The sequence below is a fragment of the Porites lutea genome, chromosome 6, assembly GCF_958299795.1.
Source record: "Porites lutea chromosome 6, jaPorLute2.1, whole genome shotgun sequence".
NCBI classification, from domain to species: Eukaryota; Metazoa; Cnidaria; class Anthozoa; order Scleractinia; family Poritidae; genus Porites; species Porites lutea.
This window is the reverse complement of record NC_133206.1, coordinates 28,226,935-28,247,908: the sequence shown is the minus strand read 5'-3', so window position 1 is coordinate 28,247,908 and position 20,974 is coordinate 28,226,935. Positions and strand designations below refer to the sequence as shown.

Here is a 20,974-nt window from a genome sequence, read left to right as displayed (position 1 = left end):
CCATTTTCTATCAAACACTCAAATTAATTTGGTCTAAATATATTACAGTTGAACTCGCTTTAAAATAAATACAAAGAATCAAATAATTCTCCAAAGCCCGCTGAAAATTTTGTTTTTGCTACCGGCGATATTCAAGAAATCGATTGTGATACCCTATGAGCTGTGATTGGTTAACGGTTACCTTGGAGACCATTAACCAGTCAAGACAAAAAAACGCTGGACACTGACTCAAAACGGCCCCAGGAATCGTAGCGCCGAAAACGTCCTTGTCCCTAGAGATACTGCAGTGGCGAATTTCAACGTAGTTACTTGTTTCTTCCCCAACTCGTACTTAGATATAATGTTGAAAAATGTGACTTGATATGGAAGGATACCGTATTTACTCGATTGAACACCGCAGATGGTGGAAAAAAAATGTACATAAACGTCATTCAGAATCCAATCAAAATAACGCGGCGTTTATTCGAGGATTGTAAGAAAATAAAACTCCATACAACTTGGTAAACTGCACCATATTCTATCTCAGCAAAAAGCGAGATTTTGAAACTTGAAACACCTTTGTGTTTTACATAATATTAATCAATGATTTACTGTAATTGTTGCCAATGCTTTTGAAATAAACGCTACCCTTGAATAAACACCGCATGAGAAATTACCGTCGCGCCGTTTAATCGAGTAAATACTGTAACTTCTTTACGAAAAGGAAATTATAACAGTCGAACAACCTCTCCTTTATACACTTGTAAAATACCAACATTCTTTCAAGCAATTTGCTTGGTCTCGCCGAGAGCAAAATTCTTTTGAAACGTTACTCGCCAAGTGTCTTTATTACAACGGTTTAACTATATAGCCAACTCTCTCAATAGACATCTCTTTAAAACGCACACCTAGAATTGGTCCCTACTGTTCCAGAGTCTTTTTTTTTTTACCCCCTAAAGTAGAAACCTACCCTGCGAGCAGAGGCTTTTTTTTATCTGGCATGGCTTTTAGCATTTACGAAGAGACGTAAACGAACCAACTACGCGACTGACAGCGACGCGAACGATTTCGTAAATGCTAAAGGCCATACTGGAAAGAAACCTCTCGCAGGGTAGTAGAAACCTCTCTAAGAGGGGCATCTAGGGTGGGCTCTGCCTTTCTTTACTTTCTTTGACTCTTTACAAGACAACACCTTTCCAAAATAAACACTTAGTGTCGAAACCGACGCTATCTGGACACTGTCTGGATTAGAGAGAGTTGGCCGTTCTCTAAACTTTGGAATGGACACTGCGACAATTCAAATACAATAATGCATTGAAAAATTTTTGTCAAATAATTTTAACTTAGACTGCAAAACAGTCGGTTTTTTTCCGAAAATCAGTAAAGAAATCGGTAAAAGCGTGGAGTAAGAGTCTTACGCGCGCGAAGCGCGCGAGCCTCACACGCCCGTAGGGCGTTTGAGGAGAGAGAAAAAAAAACCAGTCTCGCTCTCTGTTTTCAGCCTCGTTCTAGACCTTTTGTTTGACTGCTCACGCGTACGCAAAATATGGAATGTTTTGCAGTCTATTTTAACTCGGTATCACAGATACCATCTTAAAACTCAGCATTTATGCAAGTTTAAACCAGCTAATTTAGAAACACAATCCGGCATATTGTACAAGGCGTCTCTGTTTGAAAATACTGAGCTCAGTTCAACTGATATGACTACTTGAATGATTTTGTGCGTAGAAACCTGTTCCTTTTGTTCTTAAGAAGAAAAATGAATATCAAAATGATAAGATTAAACAGAAAAACGAGCAAGGTAAGATTCTCCCAACAAATGTGTGGTAAAAATGCACAGAATGGGATAAAAGTGCGAGGACAACTAAGAGCCATGGGCCATCACCGCGTACAAAGGTCCTCATACGGTTGAAAAATACCCTTAGTGACGTCGTCTTGTGGAGTAAAACTAAGCGGAATGACCTCACGAATATAGGTAGAAACGCTCATTCAATATATATAAAAAATAACTGAAGGCTGGCAGTTATAGAGTTATTCTCTTTGCCAGAGCAAAGATGTTGAGGCAAAGCTATCCCCTACGGAACTTTTTGGAACTTTTTGATCACAAAAAGTGCTAAGTTTGGTAATGGTACTGTTGTTTCACGACAGTTAGTTGTATTTCTCTTCAACTGGACATCCTCCGGTGTTTTCGCGAGGAATGCGATCTAAAGTGGCCATGATGCGACTTGTGGTTCTTTGACAGCTGTCGAGAAAAACGATCTTTGAAGCCCTGGAAAACAAACCCACAACAACGTATTAAGATCATGACACGAAACTTTACGCTTCATGAGAAGCATCTTGTTCTTGACTTTAAACCTGCAAAAGTGCACAAAGTCTGATAGCTCCCAAGCTCTGTACATTGTATTTTCAAACGAACTGAAAGATACTTGGAAAAATCGGGCCAACGTTTTAAGGTTACCTGAATTCAGTCGGTTTTAACCTTCTCCGCACATTAATCCGCATCGTCTTTAGGCATTTCTATTTTTTTTCGGCTTCACCAGAAGTTCTGCGTGCCTGTTTTTACATTTACGCCGATTTTTGGTGACATTTAAAAACTGCTTAAAATTTCGTGACCAAACTGTTTTGTAAACGACAAAAGCCTTGTATTGTCATAAGTAACAAATCACCTCTACACTGAAAAAAATGCACCTGTTTTGAGCTCCGTCTCTCGTGTTCTTGCTGGAAGGGATTTCCTTTCCGGTGTCTTTCGCTGGTGTCCTTATTCTTTTTAATTTTCTTCTCCTAAATGAAATAATAATAATAATAATAATAATAATAATAATAATAATAATAATAATAATAATAATAATAATAATAATGATAATAATAATAATAATAATAATAATAATAATAATAATAAATAACTGTCAAAAATACACCCTACTACATTAACCGATCTGTGTCTAACTTGATAGTGGACAATACACCTTTTTACAGATACGGGGGCCATATTGAACAGTCCGGAATATCCCTAAATTTAAGGACAGGGCCAACTGGTCATGCGACACTTTTCAACCAATGAGAAGGCGCGCTTGTGTTTATCAACAGACAAATCAAAACATCGCCGCTGTGGTCAAATATTTTCAAAACAGCGGACGGAGTCGGACAGAATCAGTCATCGTTTCGAGGCACTCAGGCATATTTTTAAGACTTTTCATGAGGCATACAGAATTTTTTCAAGTGGATAGCGTATCGGAAGCCATATTGGAAGTGTCTCGTGAAATATTCAGCACATTTTGTGGCTTATTTCTTCTTTTAAACAACGCGATATATGGGCGAGATTTTGGTCGGTTTTCAAGGTAGGTGAACAAGTATCTATTATTTTTTCGATTCACAGATTTTTTTTACGAAGTTCTAGATATTTTTCCTTGATTGTCATATCGATTAACGTTTATCATGTTGAATGAGGGGATGGTAGACAACCTAGAATTTTGGTAGACCAGTTTTGAATTCCGAGGTCCAAAACACGTACGTTTTCTATTCCCGGGTTTCTCACAGAGCCGTGTTATTACTTTTTTTCGCATTATTACGAGCCTTTGCCTTTTTTCTTTTCAAGGCCAAAACAACTTTGTTAGTCTAATGGATATTCACGTCCAACATCTCGCCTCACTTTGCCGAATTTGTGGGGATGAAATTGAAGATCATAAACGCAAGGTAGATACTAACCGCTTTGTTTCTGAAATTCACCAAATCTGGAAAGATTTAATGTTGCTGGATTCTCCAAATGTTCATCCACCGTTAAAAAACAATCAAAGAAAGAAGGCAAATTTCAAGTGTAAATGATGTATTTCGCTACTCATTGAACATGCACTGAATCTGGGATCAAATTAAAACATTGCAGGTACTAAAGCAAGCAAGGAAAGCACCAGATGCGTGAAGTCAACACGAAACAACACCAAAAAACAAACAAGAAAAATTAATAAATTTGAACTACTTTTTATTCTTGTTATGATGACTGGTTCTTTGATTCTTGTCCTGTAGAAGCTAAAAGGTAGTACCAATCCTGTTTAGTATGATCTCAACAAATTTTCACACTCTCTCTAAGGCTATTTTTACACGGGACCAGTTTGTTTCTATCAAAAATCTTGCAAGCCATGCCAGTGAAGCCACGACCACTGCGATCCGTCCGGAATCAGTTCGAACACCCCAATGATTCCTTGCAGTGAATAATGCTCTTATTCTCTTACATGAAATGTTTTCTTTGAAATATTAAATGTACGTGAAACCTAGACGAGTACTGTAAGCTCATCTTTAATTCTGTCCGTCGACTCCGTCCGTTGTTTTGAAAATTTTTGAGCACTGGGGCGATGTTTTGATTTGTTTGTTGATAACCACAAGCGCGCCTTCTCATTGGTTGAAAAGTGTCGCGTGACCAGGTGGCCCTGTCCTTAAATTTAGGGATATTCCGGACTGTTGAATTAATTCGATTTAAGGAGTATTATAGGATGCCCAGGGGGCACGAGCACATTTCGTTTGTATTTTCGATTTTTTCTTAAAGTTTTCTCAGATTAAGATTGTAATGGGAAACAAGATCCTTGTGCCGTGTTTTGATGTAATAATGATCTCCTTTTTCCCGAGAAATATACAGTGAAACACCATATTTCTAATACTAAACAAGAAAAAGGCGTGAACAAAGTTATTGAAATGATGGACTTGGAACGATGATTTAAAGGGTTTTTATGCTCTAAGCATAGTCACCAAAATTGAAGCAAAATTAACGGTAATAAGGTATAAAACAATGGAATCTGATTGACACCACGTGATGACCAATCAGCTGGTGACAGTCGGAGCTACGTCTAGGGAAACTGCAGCTGTGAAACTATGCCACATGGTAATTGCCTGCTGTTCATCTACCCTGTAAAAGCGTTACCTTTCCTCGGTCGTATTCGTCATCCCACGAGTCTCTCCGCTGTCGTTTTCTGCCTGATTCACCAACGCTGTTGTCCACTGAGTTTTCACCGCCATCCCAAGATGTTACTGAAAGAAAGCAGACATTCAAATGCGTGTTACAATCAAATCCATGATATAAATGTGCCTGTGAAGGAGATCCCAGGGCACGGTCATTCAAGTGATAGCTACTGAGCAGTACTTTCCTGTGGTACAATTATTATGTTGTACAAGGTGGCTCTAACTTTCAAGTCCATTGTATGAAATCCTAAAGTGTGACCATTCAAATGAAAACTACTGAACAGTAGTTTCCTGTGGTACTGTTTATTGCACTGTACAAGCTGGTTCTAAATTTGGAGTCGGTAAATGAAATCCTAAAGTGTGACTATTTCGATGAAAGCTACTAAGCAGTACTTTCTTGTGGTACTGTTTATTGCGCTGTACAAAGTGGTTCTAATTTTTGGAGTCTGTGAATGAAGTTTATTAAAGTGCAAACATTCAATATACCCTTTACGGGTAGTCATTCACGTGGTACAAGAACGCCCGTCTGGAGAGCATGGGACGCAATGGGACAGAAATAAAAAAAGAGCTCACATCATTTAAAATGCTGACTTCATTTGCTCGTTTCTAGCTCTCCAGCATGGCGGCTTTGTATCAAGTGAGTGACTAGCTGCAAAGGGCCTGTTGAAAGCCACTGGTCGTTATTTTTCTATGGTGTTGTTTATTATGCTGTGATGAGCTTTATTTATGTCACTACTGTGTTACGATATAGTTCTGAACTTAAATCCTAAAACGATTCTTTCAGGTTAACAACTTTATGGTACCAGTTCACTTAATATTTTATCCATAAGGAAAATGGCCAATTTTACTCACCTGAACTACCGTATCCATGGAAACCCTTACTGCTGCTTAGCAACTGATCAACAGCAGATGAAGCACGTGATCCATCCCACGTTGCCCTCCGTGCCCAATGTTTTTTCTTCGGAGCATCGTCATAAATTACTGGAACTGGAGTATTTAGAGTGGGTGTAAATAAGGTTGAAATAAAAAGACAAACAAACAAAGCTCTTGTCCAAAATTGCGTATCAATCCAGCTGGTTTTAGCCAGTTTCAGATGTTCAGATAGTGGGGACAACTCGCTGTTTTTCTTATTTTTTCTTTATACATATTTTGGACTTTTATCTTTTCGTTGCACTGTCTTACAATGAGTCTGAACCCTAGCACAGGCTAGGCAACAATATTTTTGCATACAAAACATGTTTCAGCTGTGTCGTTTTTCTGTGTAAACGGTCCATAATTTTCAGGAAAGTCCGCCACTACTGACATAATTTTCAGTGAAATGTTAGAAAGTACAGTCTCAATTCCGAAGCTTTTGAACCATTAAAACCACACGAATCAATAATAAATACTTCATTGGATATACTATTTATTTTGCCCCAGTATTTTCACGTTTACTTGTCGCGCATCGACGCAAAAAAATTGCGAGACATGTTCTTAACACCGGAGCCTTGATATATGAACCATGAAACAGGCCGTTTCGGGGTTCCAAAAACCCTCACTTTCAAAACGAGGCTAAGTGCAAAAGCTTTCCTGTAAAAAACAAGTTTTAATCGCATGAGAATAAAAAAGCATTTTCATATCAATGGCGTCGCACTTAGCCTTGCTTTGAAACAGAGGCCTGGGGCAACTCGGACCGAAATGGCTTACTAAGTTGCTGGTCTGAGGGAGCTTAAGCAGTAACGACGGCAGCGGATACGAAAACGTCACTTAAGAGGTCACATCGAGCTGCTTCAAACTTAATCGCGCTCATTCCATCTCGTTCAATTCGTCAAATGTTGGCAAATTTTTCTGGAGTTGAATTCTAAAGGACTGTATCGAAGTTCAGGAAAAGAAAAGCAAAGTCGTTAGCTTGAGTTCACGTTCTCCACAAAACGTGAAATTAGGCAATTTCACGTCGTAGTCACGCAGTGACTGCAAAGAAATGCACAAAAAACCTGATGCACCTGCAAAGTTGTGTTTTTTTTTACCTATTTAAACCAATTGCTTTTTTGCCGTCCTCGTTGCTTAAGCTTCCTGGTGTTGTAATTTCACCTACCTCTAGCCTCCCTCGACGATTCTCGTGAGTCAGCTTTCTCCGATTTCTTGTTCTCTTTACCACTTGAAGCAAGTTCATTCCCGGAGCTGGAACTTGAATCATCGTAAGACACTAAGCACGGCCTTTTACTTGGAGAAACGACATCTTCGTCATTATGCTTTCTCTTGGATTTTTTGCTTTTAGATTTTTCTTCAGTGCTAGGTTCTTGATTAACTTTATCACTACCACGGTTTTTGTCTTTCTTTTTCTTTCGCTTCTTCTTTTCTTCCTCGCTACTATCTGACTCTTCAAGTCTCTCATATTTCTTCTCCTTCTTTTCTTTCTTCTTTTTCTTCTCTTTCTTGTGTTTCTTCTTCTTCTTTTTCTTCTCACTTCCCTTCTCATCCTTTTTCGTTTTTTCCTCCACTTTATCTTCACCCACGTCATCTTTTTCGTCCTCACTCTTCCTCGACACCTGCCAGCCGGCGTGCTGTCGTTCTGGGAGCCTGGGTCCTGGTGTAAGCACCGTCTTATCGGTAACTGTCCATTCGCCTGTTTTTCCCATCACGCTTGAGGTACTGCTGGTGTCAGACATAGCTGACGATGGTGACTGTTGCGGTGGCATTGTTCCCCGCGGGGGAGGGGACATGGGACCAAACACTGGCTCAGAGGTGGTCTTGGGAGTGACTTTCCACGGCGTGGTTGCTTTTGCTGAAAGACATATTACATTTTCTATGTGGAACGGGTTCAAAACGGAGTTTAAACTGATCAGTTAGCATATAAAGTGTTGAATACATTAGCCCAGTTCAGACGCCGTACTTCACTTGAGCCGAATCGAAGGTTAGCGAAGAAGGGTGTCTGCCGAATCAATTCGAAACGGCTAATTTAATAGGCCATTTCCGAGTTCCCCCGGGCCTCTGTTTCAAAACGAGGGTAGGTGCTCCGCCTTTGATATGGACATCATTTTTCATTCTCATGCAAATAAAACTCATTTTCACAAGAAAGGTTGTGCACCTAGCCTCATTTTGAAAGAGAGGGTTTTTGGAACTCGAAAGTGGCCTATTAGAATCGGCTAAGCCCTCCTTCAAGGACGGGCGTAGATTCGGAAGCAATTCAACCAGCCGAAATTAATTTGATTCTAGTCGGCTGGTGCGAAGTAAGGCGTCTGAACCGGGCCAAGTGAAAGCCGGGTATGTTCTTGCAGCTATGAAAAACCTCAGCGGTCGAAATAGAACATGAAAGTAATTATGGTTGAAGGAGAATAGTTCCTTGACCTATGCAACAAGCAAACGGCGCAACGGTCCATCTATGATAGAATCGCATCTATCTATCATTGAGTTCACTTGTGCTGTTCAAACGCAGCTTACCTACAGACAATGGCGTCCCCTTGCCTTGCGCGACAGCTCTTGGAATAAAGAGGGGTGGAGGGCGTGGCTTCTTGGACGGAGAAACAGACCCCTCTTTTCCTTCTTTCCTCAGTGGAACGTTCTCAGAGGAGTCCTTAATTTTCTCTTTGTTACTGACATCTGGTTTTGCCGTCACATTTTGTGAAGCCTCCGACTCAGTAACTACCTCCAGCTTTTTCTCTGAAGATGTTATTGGAGACTTGACCTCTGAGCGAGTTGCTCCTGTTAAGAGGCTGCCCACCTTGTCTTTACCTACGATATTCTCGCTCTTTTCTCCGAGTTCTTTCTCCTCCGTCTTTGCTTTGTTCAAATCTGTTTTAACTCCTTTGGATTTGACGGGAATGGTGAATGTAAACTTGGGTCTCTGCGAAGATGAAGCTAAGGGAACAGAGGGCGCGTGATTTGTTGAGGGCGTTGTTGATGGCTTCGGCATGGTCGAGGTCGATGCTGGAGTGCGGTTGAAATAAATCCCGGGTTTGACAGACGTTCCGACATCTAAGAAACGAGAATTCGGGAAAGAATAATATTTAAAATAATTGTAACAACAGTGTCGTGGGTAAATATAAGTGAATAAACAAGAGAGCTTTTTGTTGTATTGTTAAGCAAATCACACAAAAAGGAAGGGGGCAGCCTTTTGATCTAAATAACGTTAGGAATCTTTCGCTTCTTACTGACAAATTTCCAAGACGAATGGTCACATTCAGTCACCGGTTTGAAAACTGACATTCCGAACAGATTTTAACTTCCTGTTCTACTTACAATTTCTATCTTAATCTCCAGTTCCAAGCATTCAACTTTTCACAGCCATGTCTAATCGCCTCAACAAAATTGTCATTTACACAATAGTACTTTATAAATGTACACTGCACTTACCATTCTGTTGGATGACCTTTGGTAGATGCTCTTTCGGGGGGACAGGAGTTTTTGGCGTTGATGTAGGAGAGCTCAGTAAAGGCGACTAGAAATTAATAAAAAAAAACATATTGAACTGATAGGTCTTTCCCAAAAATACCATAACACTCTATAAAGCGGTGTAGATTTACTTTGACATCAGTGCAATAGGCTATTTCCGAGTTGCTCAAAGCCTCTCTTTAAAGCGAGGATAAGTACGAAGCTATTGATATGAAATTGATTTTTATTCTCCTGCCAATAAAACTCATCTTTTAGCCTCCCTGTGTAAGTGAGAGTTTTTGAAACTAGGAAACGGTCTATTCTATTGGGCCGACCTGTACCTACAGTACTCCAAACAAGGTTGTGATTGGCTGAGAAAACAATAGGGATGGTGACGTAACAAAGCCCCTATCCCTGAAAACAATAGGTAGTGCAGGTTATAGGGACCAATGAAACAAGAGGTTTGGATGGGGTACAGGTCAATCGATTCTTTTTCGTCATCCGCCTAGGCCAAAGGGACTGATACGTGACCGTGGCTCCTCAAGGGCGGTTTAAAGCTTTACTGAACTAAAGAACCAACTAACCTTGGAAGTTTCATTTGAAGGACTAATTCTGGTATAAAACAGCAAGTACGCTTGTTGGGATAGTACAGCTTTCATTGCAACTTGACGAACCTGTTTGGCAATAAAAAAAAAAACAAAATCACCTGATCACCATTTATAAAACGACTGTTTTGTTCACTACCTTTTAGCCTGGGTGCCAGAGGCTTTTCATGCGCGGTTTCCGGTTTGGTCAAGTCTTTATAGTGACCCGCCGCTCGTGCCTTCGGCCTTCGGCTGACGAAGCTCCTCGCCGCACGCGAGAAAAAAACCTCTGCTTCCCAGGGTAACTACACCAAAACTTACTAAAAAAATTCATAACAAAGGGGACAACAGGGGAAGATTTTAGAATACTATTAAGTTTTTACGTTATCTCAACTTTATGCCCCGAAATTCCTCTTTTATGAAGTGATTCTGTTAATAAAACAGTTCCTGCAGTTTGCAATCACGAGTCCATAATTGACAAAAATAAGCAACATCTTTGAAAATAAGGTGTACCTTTTAGGTTCGGATATATAGGTGTCTTATCTTCGAAATGCTTGCATTTAAAGCGGGCCCGAAAAGTTAGTGGGACTTTCGAGAAACGGACCTAAGCACCTTAAAAGGTCTATATACATTGTAATTCAGTTAGTTATCAAAAGAAGGTTCAAGGACAATGTTTTTCACTTACAATAGAGTCATTCATTTGGTACCAGACGCCATTTGAAGCTCTGATGTAACAGTAGTAATGGCCCGAGTTAGATGAATATCCTGAGTGAACCAGAACTGCATACAAACGGTACTTGATAGGAGGACCCTGAAAATCACACGGAAAGAACCAATGTCAAAGCCCATTTTTTTTTGCGCGATTTATAACGCGATTTTGTGACGATTTCTAGGCAATCCCACTGCGATTTGCCAATCTTTATACTGTGGTTCCTGTACGTAAAGGGCATCTCATGTAAACATTCTGCCATTCTGCTTAGCTCGCAAAGAAAATCGTAGATAGATCGCTGACAGTTCAGTCATTAAGAGGCGGGGGACGGGGATTTCCCCCGGCTGCTATGAACGTGGCCCCGGTTACTTGCAAAGGAGAATAGAAGAAAACAGAACCAAAATAAACCCTTAGCTGTTTAATTCCCCACCTACTTGTTGTATTTACCCAGCAACTTGAAATCTTAGTGACAACCCTACTAAGACGCATCATCGTGATGGAATCAAGAGGAAATGAAAATACATGTGTGACCACATCTTGTACAAAGTTAAGTGATCATCTATCCAAAAATACCAACATCAGTTCTCCCAGTCAATGTAGTATCTCGTAGGTCAAAGCGAGAGACAAATCCTGGTATTTTGGGTTCATTGACACATCCTTTTTCTTACCGGTGATGTCATGTATGGCCTCAGGTTCAAGAACTCAGAGTACTCAACATGCTTTGATATCTTCCCTCCAAAAATCTGATTGTAATCAAATCTGAGATGAGACAGGAAAACATATACAGCGTTAAGTAATAAGTAGCAGTAATAACAGGTTAGAGACATGCGCTCGTCCAGAAAACCAGGTGACAAAATGTTCCCAAGGCGGGAGGGGCAGTTGGTAAGGGCTGTGAAGGGGTCAGATGAAAGTCCCAACAGATACGTAAAAATTCTTCTGCCTTTTCAAAACCACAGGAAACGTGAGAAAGGGTGGCCTGTTCACAGACCTTCTATTTTTTGTCTAGAGGTCAGCAAGCATGTGCGTAAAATAAGAACCGCCGGGAATTTATTAACCACCAGTTCAGCGAGGTGGGAGTGGGTAAATGAGAAAAGTATTACATCTTTTTTTCTTGGCGCAAGCTCGCAAAATTCGTCGAAAGAAAAAGATGAAAAAATCTTCTATGGACATGAACATGATAACAAATAATTAACATTAACTATCAACTAATGTAATCCGAAAAAACTTCTTGACATTATAAGTGAAATTGTTGATTGCTTGATGCAACAGTTCTGGGATGCATAGCAGTTGAAAAACAGGGAGACAGCTGGGAAGCGAAATCGCAAGGGAGAAAAACGGGCAAGCCATTTGTTCAAACCGAATTATTTTTTCAGCCCAAGAGCAAAAATGGTAGAGCAATACCTAGTTGCATGCACACTGGTAATTTTAAAACAGTTTTTTGTTTTTTACCTTCTTTTGCTAGTGTGTATAGCATAGCAGTTTACTTTTAAAGAAGAGATAATATAAAAGGTACCTCTTGAGTTGTAACGTTAAAATGTTTGGTGCTCTGTGGATAAGAAACTGTTTGTGGGCAGGAACCTTTCTTTTACACCTGAAAACGATAAAAAAATAACAATGAAATAAAAAAAATCAAGCTCTTTTTTCTAAGCTATTAACAACATGATGGACAGATGAAGTAAGGTTGTTCTCCTGGTACTGCAGCTGGGCCAAACAGAGGAAACTAAATTCTGGTTAAGCCCATGTGCGAAGCAGCGCCAAAATCAGTGTTCTTATTTTTTAACTTGAGTTTTGTTTAATTTTCCTTAATTTTCCCTGAAAAGCCCTTAAAGGTCAGAGGATAATTTATTAAGATTTACTAATCACTATTACTTTGTGTGTGCAACCATAAAACATGGTGGTATATGTTGCAGTTAATTTTTGTTTTTTCATTGTTTCTGGGTAAGGTAATGTATGGTAATGAATTTAAAACAAAGGAAAAAATTAACAAAAAACAAAAATGGACTGAAATAAAGAAAATTAACTGCAACAACAACAACAAAATTATTTAACAAAAAAAACATTACAAACCTTGGGCACATATAGAGATTTTCTCCATCTAATAACTCCATTTTAACAGATCTTTGAAGCGCTTTCTCGACAGATGGTAAATGCTGGCAAAGCAGAAAACAGGACATGACTATAACAATTAGCACAATCATGTACTATCTAGAGGAAATTGCCTTTTATTCCTATCTAAATACTCTATCCACAAATTCACATTCAAGCAATAGAAAATGTTTTCCATGTGCAACAAGCAAAACATCTTGATGTCACAACCATGTTTACATACTCTCATGAAAACATGCCTCTCAGCCAATCAGAGGGTGTGTTATATCTTAGTTATTTTATAAATAGTAATATTATTACTGAATGATCCAAAAATGTAACTGAATCATGATTATACATATGCATAAATAATTATCATTTAAGATATATTTAACAATTTTACCTTAATATCAAGCATTATATCCATTAGAGGATCAAATGTGTTGGAATTGTTTTTGCACTTTAAACATCGCACTAAAAATAAACATAATAAATAGGTAAAACATATACATTGTACTACATAACATTGCAAGCACACTGAAACTAAAAGTGTTTTGGGCTTAAGATTTTGCCCATAGCATGAACACAATTAACATAGTTTCCTTGGATTTAATGGACTTTCCCTAAGAGCATAAATCCAGGAAAAAAATGGGTCCACAACTTATTGTATCAATTAACCTCAAACTTTTTTGCAGTCAACTTTCTACTTATGAGGACTCTTCTACGACAAAGGACAACTAGATTTGGTTCTTCCCGTTCTTCACTAATTTAATTTTCGTTAATTGGACACCTCTCTAAGATTCACTGATCGTCAATCTGCACAGGAGTTGATGCTAGTAAAAAATATATTCTATGATTCTTACCTTGACTTCTATAATAGCCTCCAAATACTTGATGTACCATTGTGGTCTGTTTTGACATTCTGTCAAGCCTACAGTGCAACAAAATCAATATCCGACTCAGATAATGACCTCCCCTCAGGTCGTTCAAACAAAAAACATTTGTCATGGTTGATAAGCATCTACTTGAATATTCTCATCACTGAAGACAAATGCACTGCCTTCCTAGTCAGGGCTTCTGATATTTCGTGTGGCCTCAGAGCCACGAAATTGAGGTAAATCCGCGAAATCTCCCAAAATTCACAAAAACATGCAAAACACTGCGAAATTTGGTGGAAATCTTATCAAATACATGTCTGTACAGCATTTTTGAAACTTGTCTAAGCTATTGGGGCTATTTACTTGCTGTAAACTTGTAAATTTATCTTGAAACTTCATCACTGAAACATGCAAACAATGCCCGAAAATACAAGGCGTAGATTATGTTGCAAAAAACTGGGCACAAGCCATGATGTTAAAGGCTTTGCCATTGGTTCATTTCTGGAGCTTATTGTTGTTGAAAGAGCAAATGATGACCTCTGTTAGAAAAACATTAAAAACGCTGGTCTGATCAGCACAAAACCAATCAATTTCTAGCGAAACTTACCCTGAAAATAACCACAAATTCTGCCGTTTTTTTAACTGATTGCTTTTCAGCCAATTTAGCCCCGAACATTCCCGCGAAATTCCTGCAAAATCGGTCGATGTTTCCATGAATTTGTCCCTAAAAATCCCCTGAAAATTGACTTTTTTTCCGCGACCTATCAGAAGCCCTGCCTAGTGAGGAGACTGTACTAAACATATCACTTACTTCTCTGTGTAGCCATCTGCAGCTAGACAACTCTTCTGGATGCCATCGATGACATATCTTAAGAATTCATGAGCATCTTCTTGGTGGCCAAACCTTAAATGTTTTGCAATGACTGAAGAAGAGAGAACCATTACTAAGCAACAGAAACTTTGGGGACATAATAATAGAGTGTTTTCACATGACGTCACAGTGGCCATATTGCTACCAAATTCTCCCTTTAATTCGTCGGAAATGGAAAGGAGAATCTACCAGTTTACCAAAAGTCACTTGTGGGGCAGCTTTATTCCAGGCCACCCTTCAATTAGCCTACGAACCGCAGACGCGGAAATACGTCTGCGGTTCACAGGTTAGCCTTCAATTTGTTGTTAGCTATTGATGAAGTAAATTTACAAGAATGGCTAATGTGTGGAACTTAGGATGCATGACTGAGAAAAAAAGACTACCAGTCAGAGTGGAACTGGCTAGAACATGCTGACCCAGTTCAGACATCAAACTTTTCATGCCCAGAAACTAATTCTTACCATTAAGTACATGTACATGAAAAGACTAGTGTTTAAATTGATGAGTCCAACATACAGTTGATTCCCGATAACTTGAACCCTTGCTACAAATGTAACTCGAACTTCCCGCAATTCAAAGGAATTCTTGGTTCCCCTCAGATCACTTCTATATAATTTTACCCCAGATGTTGCAGTCCGAAACATTGAACTTACCATTGATGTATTGTAGCCATATAGTTTATTTGTGGAGGCTAATATTGTTTGTTTCAAATCTACAGTGAAACAGCTTTACTTCTTCAAACAGTGAAACATATGCTCTATTTAAGCTATGCTTTTTATGTTTCATTCTGATTTATAATCTGAAAGCTGCATTGTTCCATTTTCACTTGACATTTTCTACAATTAAATGTGATTAAAATGTTTAGTATAGTAAAAACTGTTAGTACAGTAAAAACTGTTTTTTCTCTTACTTCCGGTTATTCGCTTTGAGCTCCCAATTAACTTAAATTTTTTTGATTTCCCTTGAATGTTCAAGTTATTGGAAGTTGACTGTATCTAATTTGGCTTGAATCCTGAATCAGGTTTGAGTGGTTTAATTCACACAATAAAGTTAATGGTTTTTGGGCTGTCCAAACTGTCACTGGGGCCTTTGATAAAAGAATTTAAGCCTCCAATTTAGATCAAATGATAGAAAGACTCCAACTCACATTTAAGCTTCTGAATAATTGCCAGGGGTTTGATGGCTTCTCCTTGATGGTGACTGAAAGTCCTTATGATGTGTTTCTGCAGCTCACAGAGCATACAGAAACCAACTGTTCTACCTGTAAAAACAACGAGGAGTTGAAGTCACAGTCATTTAAATCAGAAGTGCTAAGTGTTATGATAAAACGGGGGGACCTTAATGGATATGTGCTGCTTAAGGTATCATCCCACCTTCAGTACCATCTTTGTGCAGATCATGTTAGCCATTGTAACTTTAATAATTACCCCTACAAACTGTACATTTTCTGAAAGCTTAATAGTTGCAGATTACAGCCAATTTCTTTAAAAAATCTAAATTACTAATGCGTCTCAGAATTGACGAGCTTTTTGCAAAAGTATATGTTTCTGTACATTTAAGTCCAGGTCAGCCAAAAAGAAATGGAAGAAATCAATTAAGATTGCAATTGCTTCTTGACACATCAGACTAAAAAACCATGCCTCAGATTTTTGACATGTGCATTTGTTGTTTTGTAATATGCAGACGAAGTTAAGGAATTTGATGTAAATGTCTTTAAAACAATTATTTTTATATGTTTCATACATTCAAAGATTTTTCAATCTGACCGAAAACAGAGGAGTCAGCGTGAGAAATTCACGGCTCATTACGCATGCAGGAATGCAGATTTGAATTTGAGACTGGTTGCGGCAATGCTTAACGGATTCATTTTTGAAATAATCGATCCATTAATGCAATCTTGGGGGGTACGCTTGACTGTGACTTTTTTCACTAGCCTTAGAAGCAGAAGCCTGCAGTTAACCAGAAAGCCCTACAGAATTAAGCTGTGAAATTGTTTGAATTTTCCCAATAAATTGCTCTGAGGCCGAATGAACCACCTAATCAAATTTCCAGGACAAGTGTTTCCAGTGCCTCCTGCTAATTCTAAAAACCATTTTTTACAATTTGATTGGCAATCATACTATTCCTTAAAAAGTAATATATTATAATTATTTAAACAATAATTGTGATCATGAGCTACACTGTATTAGAGCTCAGATGAAACTGTCAAGCACCTGATTGTTTACGACTACGAAATGAGTATGTGTGGAAGGTCTCCAAAGGAATTCACTCTTAAGCCATGAGGGGAGCATTGCTGAGAACACTTGCAAACTTTCTACTGGACGGAAGATGGTTAACTAACAATCATAAATAAAATTCTATTATAAGACCCAAGCACAGGTTTGGTTTTGTTTTTTCTGTTCTTGGGTCTTATTACATGGTCTGAAATTGACCTGAGCTGGTGATTGTTGATGTGTCTCAAAATTGAGAACTGCCCATAAAAAGCTGAACAGGTGTCCAAAAAAAAAGCAGAAATAAAATGATTTTTAGCATGTTAGATTATTACCCGTGAGTTCTATTTGTATAGGTAATAGCATGATTTGTAGTGATATTTGGCATAAATACCACAAGTGATATTTCAAAATTGTTATATGTAATTTCATGAGCCATTAGGTGAGTGAAATTCGAGACAATTTTGAAATATCACGAGTGGTATTTATGCCACATATCACTAGAAATCATGCTATTATTTGTTTATACTACTACCCACACAAGCTTTGTAATTTTCACATGTAGGCATTCCAAATTAAGCTGGAATACCACTGCTCTAAGCCAATCAAATTGCAGAAATTTCTCATGTAGTAGTATAAAGGCAATTATTGCAGCTGCACGGATCATTCAGATTGCCCTGCATGACATCAGAGGTGTTTGCATGTGATCATCTTGGTCATCTAAACGCATTTTGAGATGACTCAGGTGATCAGGATGAGCCGAACAATTAGTTGGAAACCAAAGATTAAGTTTGAAAATAAACAACAAACAGAATTCAAGTATGAGTAAACAGTTTGGATTGTTTCCTTCAAACAGAGAACTTTTAAATCCAAACTGTTGACCCATCTTGTGCTTTAAACATGAGAATTTAAAATTATAATCCTAAATCATTGTGCTAATATCATACTTACACTTCTCGCTGTGTTCTTTCGATGCCAAATAGTTAACCAAAGGTGGTGTGTATGTTAAAACTTGCAAGACAGAATTTAAAAAACATGTATTCCCCATGTTATTTAATCCGGGGCCGACTCTTCGAACGTGCTTCCAAGACATTTGGACATTTTTCCACGGAAATAAAACGACCTTTGGAGAAGGCAATTCCTCGTTTGAATTTGTCTTTTCTTCAGCTCGCATAAGCTTAGCTTGACTCCCATTCATGTAGTTCGAGGACTGAGAATTCAGTGGGACGTATTTCTTTTTCAAATTTTCGTATTGCTCGTCCGCTTTTGATGCGGGTTTGAACTCAATACGTTGAAGAAGAACTTGTTTAGATGAAGACACAAGTTTTGCGTCAAGATCCGAGGCCAATTTATTGGCGATCGGTGAATCTTTGGAAAAAGTCGCTGACGGCGACGGCATGACTTGAACCGCAACCGAACTCATTTCACACGTGGGTCAGTTGTAGTCAATTGTAACGAATTACCAGGAAATCTTGGCCGCTCTTCAATTTTTCTTCTTAAGCTTACGCTTCTAAGCAGTTCCAGTGTGTTTCCAACACCTTCGCGTCCTCTGCAGCTTTGGTTGTGTAAAATGCGGTTTTCGATTTCCGTTTGAGTACGCCAAGCTTATTGCTTCACAATGCCGGAGTTCGTATAAACTTGAGTTGTACCATCAACAGATGTAGCTTTCGGTTTGAAAATATACATGAATTCCCTTAAAATGTCAAACCGTACACTGGTGACCGGTAAAAATATGCAGGAAGCGATTGAGCCTCAAGATCCTGGTTTAATGGTTGAGAAACACTCACTTTAAAATAAACGTGTTTCTTTCTTAGAGCAAAATGGCCGCCGCTAGTCCCATAATTCATTTCGTGATTGCTACAAGCGTTTTCCGCTCTGTGTATTGTTTACAACGAAAACAACAACATCAACAACGTCTGTTTTCGCGTGCTTTGCAATTGCTATTTTTAGCTTCAAAACTTTATTGTTAATGACCCACCAAATGAAAAATAAAAACAGCAACAGAAAAGGGTTTATAGAAAAGTACAATCATGAATGAAAATTTACATCTCTCCCCTCACAAGAGTAAATTTATCAGAGTCAGGAGCAGAATCGCAAAAGAGTGAACCTAAAGAATATCTAAAATTTTTAGACCCGCCTCAAAATGGTTTTAGGCACAATCGGCATATTCTTTGGGTTCAAAGCAGATCTTGGATAGTCAATCTGAATGAAGCCAAAAATTTTCCGAAGACAGCATGCGTAAAAACATTGGGTAGCCTGTGCTGTACCCGTAGGCTTTTGGAAAGGTAGGGGCTGGGAAGCGGGGTATAGGGGGTTAGGAAAAGGGGGAAAAGGTGGCGCGCAAATGACGCAAACGAGGCGCAGGGGAGGAGGGAGGAGCTCCCTTTCCTCCCAGTTTCTTAATTCGGGGAGGGGCCTATAATTCGGTTAATTCACCTCCCCTTTAGACCCTCGTCTCCCAGGGTTCTTTTCTATTTTAAAAAGGTAAGGCCAGATCGGACTTCTATGAATGCAACCTGAGAAAACAGCTAACATTTCGCGCTCTACCACTGGTTTCCCGCAAAATGATCGACGTCCGAAGACAGAGCGCAAAATTTCATACTGGTGACGCATACACTACCCGGATCTGGGTAGTGCTTCTGATCTAGTCTGAGTATCAGGCGTTTCTGGGGAAAAGAGGAAAGATGGTTAGCCTGAGTATCAGGCGTTTCTGGGGAAAAGAGGAAAGATGGAAGCGAAAAAGGGAGAGAGCTCTTCTCCCCCCTCCCCTCTTCCCCATCGAAAATCTCCCCTCCCCTAGCCCCTTAGGAAGGCCTGATACTCGGCCTACTTCTGATGGGTCGTGTTGTGTAAGGAGCCCATAACCAGTAGCGAGCAACTCCATACTAGGCCTATGTCACGGCGTTTTTAAGGACCATTGTATTTTTAGACACATTTTAGGGCCTTTTTTTCCCGCGAAAATAGAATCTCCACCACGGTCTATGAGCGCATTTGAAGTATAATATATCAGAAAGCGCCCTGGGGACGAGGTTGAAACTACACGTTATTAAAAGGCAAAAAAAAATCATTTTTAGGTCTGTAGGTTTTGCTGACTGGTTTGTGGAATTTAAAAGATATTCAAAATAACCAAAACCGTTCTGAAAAAAAAAAATAGTCCGTAAAATTCCCAATTACAAGCGCTTGGAAGTTGCTCTCCCCCGGGTCATGGGCTCTTGGCTCCTGGTTGTGTGGGAATTTTGCTTCAGCCAATCAGAAGCACTATTCAGATATGGGTAGTGACACGTCATCGGTATGGAATTTCTGCGCTCGTTTCTCAGACGTCATTTCGCGGGGAAAGCAGTGGTGGCGTTGCGAAAATGACGGCTGTTTTCTCAGGCCACTATGAATCGAATAGGTAAATTATTTGCCCAATATTTTGGTTAATTAGGCAAATAAATTAACCATTCATAGCTGCCCGATCAGCCTTGCCTCTAATTTCTTGTTTGTTGATCCTGATCAAGATCCGGCTTCTCTTTGCTGCTGTCTGGTTGTCCAAGTGGTCCCTGCAATAACTGTTGGCTTTTTTCTCGGAACCGAAGCATCGAGAGCATCGGCTCCTGCCTTAGAAAGTGGGAGGGGCTTTTCTAGGCAGTCCCATGGGGCCAGATTCTAAGGAAAATGCTCTAGTAACGAGGTTGCGACTCAGATTCTCTACAAGCAGTGATAATACTAAATCAGTACAAGTTCTACACTGCTCATGAGCACCTTATCCTAAAGTCGAAATATATAAGCGTCAAAGGGCGTTAAGTGATCCGCATAATTCTTTAAGTCACACTGCACCCATCAGCCTCAATCCAATAATTGTTAATTATCAGTACCATGAACCATTATCATCTAAAGATAAAGTTCTCAACAAAAGGCAGAATCCTTCAGGGTTTTTCTTGCTTTTGAAAACTAAGGGCTTTTGCTTTTCAAACCTCGCTGGGACTATTAAATTTAAATGCGAAAGGAAAAACGAAAAGGTTTCTGGTCGTAGTAGTAAAATGACGTCATCGTGCAAAAGGCCTATCCACCCTCGACAATTTTGATGGTTGACGTCGCGTCTGAAATTGCCGGAGGAAACTGGGAACGAGGCTGGGACTCCGCGTATGTAGATGCTTCCCATTTCAGGGGCGCTAGAAACAAATGTTTGCTTCCTATAAGGAAAAAAGTTAATCCAGGTTCATCAGACTTTGCAGCTTCCCCTAGTTACTGTGTTAAGGGTATTCTTGCATGCTTGCCTGGACCAAATTTTGCTTTGGCATGTGTGGTTCTGAAGCAAACAAACTCTACTGACGGACGCTGAGACTGACCAATCAACTGACTTTAGTGGCTACGTCAAA

General features: G+C 39.3%; 1 protein-coding gene across 2 annotated transcripts; it reads right to left on the bottom strand.

Annotated features, from left to right (window-relative positions):
* Nucleotides 1–442: 442 nt before the first annotated feature.
* Nucleotides 443–18,122, bottom strand: LOC140940370 (uncharacterized). Of its 2 annotated transcripts, XM_073389320.1 has the most exons (17): nucleotides 17,565–18,122; nucleotides 15,551–15,664; nucleotides 14,344–14,455; nucleotides 13,518–13,585; nucleotides 13,058–13,128; nucleotides 12,637–12,719; nucleotides 12,083–12,160; nucleotides 11,238–11,328; nucleotides 10,546–10,671; nucleotides 9,861–9,950; nucleotides 9,259–9,343; nucleotides 8,347–8,880; nucleotides 7,001–7,690; nucleotides 5,779–5,913; nucleotides 4,889–4,995; nucleotides 2,668–2,760; nucleotides 443–2,248 (listed from the first exon to the last, which is right to left on the bottom strand). In XM_073389320.1, the coding sequence occupies exons 1-17, from the start codon at nucleotides 18,034–18,036 to the stop codon at nucleotides 2,144–2,146; spliced, it is 3,054 nt and encodes a 1,017-aa protein (XP_073245421.1). In that variant the 5' UTR covers nucleotides 18,037–18,122; the 3' UTR covers nucleotides 443–2,143. The 2 variants fall into 2 exon arrangements, with proteins under 2 accessions (XP_073245421.1, XP_073245422.1); XM_073389321.1 differs by lacking the exon at nucleotides 12,083–12,160.
* Between the last annotated feature and the right edge of the window lie 2,852 nt (nucleotides 18,123–20,974).